The sequence below is a fragment of the Pundamilia nyererei genome, unplaced genomic scaffold, assembly GCF_000239375.1.
Source record: "Pundamilia nyererei isolate P.nyererei 1_Seehausen unplaced genomic scaffold, PunNye1.0 scaffold00017, whole genome shotgun sequence".
Lineage (NCBI taxonomy): Eukaryota > Metazoa > Chordata > Actinopteri > Cichliformes > Cichlidae > Pundamilia > Pundamilia nyererei.
This window is the reverse complement of record NW_005187418.1, coordinates 3,196,880-3,203,021: the sequence shown is the minus strand read 5'-3', so window position 1 is coordinate 3,203,021 and position 6,142 is coordinate 3,196,880. Positions and strand designations below refer to the sequence as shown.

General features: G+C 41.3%; 2 protein-coding genes and 1 long non-coding RNA gene across 4 annotated transcripts in view; 1 reads left to right on the top strand and 2 right to left on the bottom strand.

The window, feature by feature from the left end:
* Positions 1 to 791, bottom strand: part of psme3 (proteasome activator subunit 3) — a 4,957-nt gene extending 4,166 nt beyond the window's left edge. The window contains exons 1-2 of the mRNA XM_005725834.1: positions 614 to 791; positions 78 to 110 (exon numbers count right to left, since the gene is read on the bottom strand). Of these exons, the coding sequence (XP_005725891.1) occupies positions 78 to 110; positions 614 to 655 (75 nt within the window). The 5' untranslated portion in view covers positions 656 to 791. The remainder of the gene's footprint in view (positions 1 to 77; positions 111 to 613) is intronic.
* Positions 1 to 6,142, bottom strand: part of LOC102192177 (uncharacterized) — a 76,400-nt gene that overhangs the window by 8,387 nt on the left and 61,871 nt on the right. The gene's annotated exons all lie outside the window — the stretch shown is intronic.
* nbr1a (NBR1 autophagy cargo receptor a) overlaps positions 823 to 6,142 on the top strand; it is a 14,252-nt gene continuing 8,932 nt past the window's right edge. Inside the window, exons 1-10 of one of the 2 annotated variants that reach the window (XM_005725835.1) lie at positions 823 to 1,037; positions 1,388 to 1,450; positions 1,547 to 1,565; positions 2,511 to 2,533; positions 3,823 to 4,005; positions 4,209 to 4,286; positions 4,389 to 4,612; positions 4,733 to 4,852; positions 5,056 to 5,355; positions 5,705 to 5,864. In XM_005725835.1, the coding sequence (XP_005725892.1) occupies positions 936 to 1,037; positions 1,388 to 1,450; positions 1,547 to 1,565; positions 2,511 to 2,533; positions 3,823 to 4,005; positions 4,209 to 4,286; positions 4,389 to 4,612; positions 4,733 to 4,852; positions 5,056 to 5,355; positions 5,705 to 5,864 (1,272 nt within the window). In that variant the 5' untranslated portion in view covers positions 823 to 935. The remainder of the gene's footprint in view (positions 1,038 to 1,387; positions 1,451 to 1,546; positions 1,566 to 2,510; positions 2,534 to 3,822; positions 4,006 to 4,208; positions 4,287 to 4,388; positions 4,613 to 4,732; positions 4,853 to 5,055; positions 5,356 to 5,704; positions 5,865 to 6,142) is intronic. The other variant, XM_005725836.1, reaches the window with a different exon arrangement.

Sequence of the window (6,142 nt, the reverse complement as noted above, 5' to 3'; positions counted from 1 at the left end):
CCCTAAAGGCTCGCTATGAGCCAGGATTAACTCCTGCATGTATATATTTTAATTTACAACGTAAGACAGAGACTTACTTCTGCGGTGATACGTTCCTTGAAAGCAGCGACCTGTAAACACAAACAGATATACGAGAGTTTGAATACCAAGTTAACAAAAAATACTCATTTTACGTCAGTAAACTTTATTTTGGTCCAGTTTTAAACACATGACCGGTTCATCAGTGTGAGAGACAACCTCTAGCATTGGTAACTCAACGCCGGTGTGAACGGCAGCTGGCTGAGTTAGCTAACTTGGTAGCTCAGGCCTTCTTCAGTGCATGTGGTCGTAGTAGCAGCAACCATTTTCCCAGCACAGGGGGCTGTAAATCAAACTTTATCTAGATCCCCGTTACGCTTAGCGCCACCCTGACACCACACCTGGGGAAAGGTTTGACAGGTGTACTGCAGTAGGCGGGAAACAAGAAACCGGTTAGCCGGTAGCTGCTCTTAGCCTGGCCTTATCCGAGCTCCCACATCATGCTACTAAATGTGGCTAACATGCTAGCAAAGAACATGGCAACAACAACACGCAGTATAAACTCAACTGGAATTCACAAAAGGCCAAACCTCACCTTGGTTTTAATTTCACTATCCACCTTGAGGAGTGAAGACATCTTATGTAGTCGAATATGAGCAGAACGATTGTCCCAACAGCATTAAATTCACCTGTAAACGTGTGGCTTATCACTTGTCTGCCACACTTCGTGAGCTTAAAGATGACGACAATAAACATGCGACGGAGGCGGTGTTGCGACCGCGCTTGCGCGCAACGTCACCGTCTTTTTCTAGACGCAGCTGACGATGTAAACAAGAGAAAACATCCGAGGGCAGCGGGGCTCACACAGGCCGGGTTTCACGCAAATGATAGCCATTAAGCACCCATAGACGGCGGACATGGGGCTCCCTGTTACTATTAAAGTCAATTTCCGGGGAAACGTGAAGAGGTTTCTGGCTCAGGATATGGATAAATTGGAGTGGGAAGCTGTTGAAGTCTGGGTAAGCAGCTAGCAGAGTCTTGGCTAAACGCTGGCGCAGTTTAGTGAAAAAGTAGGCCTAGACGTTTTGGCCTAGACATATAAACAGAGCTCCCAAAGGATAATCGATGTTGTTACGACAATAACAATAATGTATTTGTAAATAATATTTTTTTAAGCCAACCGGAGCTTTACAAAATATAGGCACACAAGTGAGGACGTGCTCAGTTTGATTTAAGGTTACTACATATGTATAATACAGTATCCAGCTGTGGAGGTCTTTCTCACTGACTCAGACATGGGTCATGTTTTTCCTAACACGTGTGAGGAGAAAAACTGAACTGCTCTCAATTGTTCTGCGTTACTTTTCAGATCAAAGCATCATTTGGGATCAACCACTTTCAAGTGAAATACTTTGATGAAGACAATGAAGAGGTAAGGGATTGTGTACATTGCAGATTTTCAGTGCTAATGTTTTGGCAGAGTCCAAGTTCAGTTTTTAATTTTGATCTCATTTACCTTATATTTCAGATTTGCATAAACAGTCAAGGTGAGGACAATATTTAATTGCTTGTTTTCTATATATTTTATGTTGAATATGTTTAGGCTTAGGTCTTCCTTCAAAGGTAAATCACCAGGACTTTGTTAAAAATACATGTAGCCAGCATTTGTTTAAAGCTTGGTTTAATGTACTCAAAATTCAAATACATGTTTGATTATCAGATGGCTGAAAAATAGCATGAAATGGCACAAACCTCTGTTAACTAAGATAACAAAGACTCTTTTCCCTAACTACATCTTAACCCATTGTGCTTACATGCATAGTTACCCCCTAATGACCTGTTTGATCCAGGAAAGCTGTCCAACTGATAGATTCCTAACCTGATATGGATCTATGATAGATAATATTGGCATTCATAATATGTATTGTAGAAATTATGTCAAGTCCTGTCTTCAGAATTTACTTTGGTGGTACATTTACCTAAATACAGTGGACTTAGCTACAGCTAAACTGATGCTGAACCATTGAAAGGCCATGCAAAACATGTGGTCCACACAAAGGTGTTAAACAGAGTCATAAGGTAACACAGTAAAACAAATGGGTAATTCAATTGTAGGCTCAAACACTCCATGGTGTAGGCAACTGCCTTTTGGTTACAGGGATTGTGATCAACATCCTTTTCTGCATTAGTTATAAAATATGTGTGTCACGCAAACCGGTTTTGTATGCATTGTGTTGAATACTCACAGCTCTGCCTGCAGGACATGTAGCATAATATTCATAACAGTAAACAATGATGTGTGGAGTCAAGCTGTGTCTTTTAAGTTGTTAACTGGTTAACTGGTAAGTTAATACATTTGGAACCTAAACTTTTTGACCCTTACTCCTGGTGTACTCCTACATGGAAATATCAAAATACCGGGGAAAAATACAAATTTGAGTCACAAAATGTGAAGTTATTTATTGTTTGTTTGTTTTTTCCCCCCCCCACAGATGAATACGAAGAAGCCATCAAGGTACTGTAGCAGTGCTAGGTTTAAACAGAAATGACAGAGTAATAGCTTTTGTTACTGTAGAGTGATTCTCAAACTTTTCAAAAAGAGTACCACCTCATAAAATATATGGCTCTTAAAGTACCACCCTTATGACTGACATTAAAGTGCAGTAGTATAGGGTTACTTAACAGCATATACAGTTTACACGAGACAATTTTATTTATTATATGAATGTTATTTATTTCAACTGTCATGAATAGAATAGAATAGAATAGAATAGAATAGAAAAATCCTTTAATTGTCCCACAAGGGGAAATTTGGTTGTAACAGCAGCCGGAACAGGATGTGACAAGTGATAATAATAATAATAACAACTGTACTGCATTAAAACATTAACAGCAGGCGGGATATCCAATCTTTAAGTGATGATGTGATGAAACCTGCTTCTGGGTCTAAACTACTCTGCATTTATTAAGGCTGTTGTGTTTTTGTTGTGTATCTTGTTCTATTTAATCTGAACAAGCCCCTAAAAATGGCATTGATCACTGTCAGCCTCTCTCGGTTATTATCACCCCTGTTCATTTTAAAGCTCCGTTTTTAAAACCTTACCGTGTAACTACAGCCCAGCCCATGCCGCAGTATATTAATGACTAACCTCGTATTGTGGATGGATTATCTCAGTCGTTCTCCTGACTGAAGTTTGGTCCATTTCCAGCATCCTGCCATGCGATTGCATTTGTCCCAACCCATCGGGAACCCTCACGTTAACTTTTATTGAGTGGAAAAAAAGTTAGCGTTCATCCTCCAGCTTCACTGTGTTTATATTATGCTAACATAGCTGTGTCGCTGGATATCATTATATACCAGCTAGCCCAACTTCAGTAACCCTAAAAACGTCACTGCTGTTTAGTTTTCTGTCTTCATTTATGTTGGAAGTGATAGCAGAACTATTTTAATTTTTCAGAAATCTTTCAATCAGAACATGGTATATTATTCAATCTTTAAAAATATTTGGAGACTTCACGTGTACCACTAGAGGGAGCCCACGTACCACGGGTGGTATGCGTACCACAGTTTGAGAACCACTGCTATAGTATATATCCTTACATAGAGAACTTGCACCGTAAAACTACACTTAAGACATAAACAACACAACTGTGTCTTTAATTAGACTACTAAAGTTATAGAAGAACAAATGGTGAAAATAACAGAATATATGTGCAGTATATGTACTATGCATCTGTATACACATCACGTTGCTACTGTGTCACTTGACTGCGGTTTGCATTCTATGCTAATTCTCCATGCAGAGTGCAGAGAAGCAGGGAAACCAGTTACACATGAATGTGTACAAGATGAAAGGACAGGCCTGTGGGGGCCCACTGAAGACCGAGGTGAAGGAGCTGAAAGGAGACCTTCGACCCGCTCCTCCTTACCCCTCAAGGGTTAAAACAGTGGACAAAGGCACGCAGGTCACCCCTGAGCGAGAAGCTGTAAGTAATTCTACTCTTCCCCCCAACTTTCTTCTCCCTATAGATTCTCACATGTGCAGTGTCTTTGAAATCATTTTAATAAAATCGATGCCTCAAGTCAGTTAAGTTTTTGTGCCTGTTGGGGAAAAAGTTTGTGCTTCTTTATTAAAAGCTAAAATCTCTGATTTTGTCACTTAACTGAAGAATGGTGTATTTTCATGCAGGTAGCAGTAAAAGATAACAAGGGGAACAAACCAGATGATGAGCCCCCTCCTATGTGGTTTAGATCATACATGGAGAAGGTAAAATTTAACCGCTGCTGTGAAGCAGTATTTTTACATTGAACATTTTATTTTTGATTTGCGATTAAATAAAATACTGTGCTCTGCTTCTGTTTTTCATAGTTTAAGGATGAGGTGGTAAAGGAGGTAGTAGAAAGAATGTGCAGCGACTTTTCTGTCCAGTGTTGTACCCACAAATCCCCTGAAGGTCCCCCTGAGGCAATTGGGGCTATTGGCGGTATTATGGGACCCAAACCAGGCCCCTCCACCTCGAATGGATCCCTTGGCTACACCCCAAACTGCAGCAGCTGCAACAAACTCACCTCTGAAGGAGCCTACAAGTGCAGGTATGCATGAAATTAACTCTAGTCATCACAACATTGCTTTTAACCATTTTTACATGTTTGGTGTTTTTTAAGTAGCTGTGTAAATGTTTACATTAATGTCTTTGTTATTTTCCCTGCCAGCGTGTGCCCATCCTGCATCCTGTGTGAGATGTGCAGACATAGCCATGACCCTAGCCACAACCTCGTGAGAACCAAGACACCTCTCTCCATCCCAGAACATGGAATGTCAGGAGAGTTAAGGTAAACAACCTAATCTGAGGATAACTCTGCATTAATGAAGGAAAATATGAATAGAAACACACACAAAGTGGGATTGTAAATTATTCTTGCAGCTAGATTACTGTAATTAATGACTTATCAATGGGAATTTTTATGATTTTGTTTTTGGAAAATAAACATTTGATAGTCCACAAATAGGTGTTCCTGATGACATTTTAAACCAGGTTCCCAAGGCGAGGAGACAGGACAGTGCGCAAGGCCGAACGACAGCGCCTCAAAGCAGAAAGAAGGCAGCTAAGAGCCGAAGTGAAGGAAATCAAGAAGAAACTGAGACTGGAGAAGAGGGGCCTGCAGTGGAGTGGGCCCTCTACCTCAGGAAGAGCCACTCTGACAAACATGGCCTCCACATCCACCCAGGTCCCTGCCCTGTCCCCTCCTACTGCCTCAGACACAGCCTCAGGTCCAGCCCCAGCCCAAGGTCCCATCCCTGCCCTGGTCCCTGAACCCCAGGCCTCCAGTCCAGAGTAAGAGCCACCTCGGAAGAGCGTCCGACAGTGCTGGGTACCTTGAACCCAGCATGGATGCAAAAAAGTCTTTTTTTCCAAGAAAAGAAATGAAAATATGCCATCTTTGTAATCTAGTCTGTATGAGTGTATCGCTGGCTGCTCTGGGTGGTGGAAATTGTTGGAACTACCTCAATGTGAAAACTGCTGCTGCTGCTTCATAGATTTTCTAAGAAAATTGCTTTTGAGCTGCAAAAAAAAAAAAAAAAAAAAATCTGCGGTCCTGCTTTTTTGATTCGTAGAGAACAAAAGATGGGTATTATAAGAAACCAGGGCTTTTTTCAACAATGCTCTGTACACTTGAAACTAGGGGTCCCGGGGTCTCGCACACGTCCTTGGTGCCCACTATGGCTGCCTTGTTTCTGGATGAAAATCTGCCTGACGGCACCAATCTGGAGCCTGGTACCAAGTTCATCAAATACTGGAAGATGAAGAACACGGGCTCTATCTGCTGGACCTCAGAGACTAAGGTACCCCTCCCACTCGTCAAGAGGACAGGCTGCACTCTATCTTTCCCTCCTGCTTTACTTCCACTTTGAGCCCCCACTGTACTCATAGCCTCTTCTTATCCACTAACACCTGTTAAAAATTTTTACCCAGCGTAATACCACTAACGCCCTCTCTGTCTAAGATATTTATTATTTTAATTCAGTTAATCTGTGTTGTAGTTTAAGTTTGAAGTCTTTGTCATTGTTTGAATGGATGTGTGTGTGTGTGTGTGTGTGTGTGTGTGTGTGTGTGTGTGTGT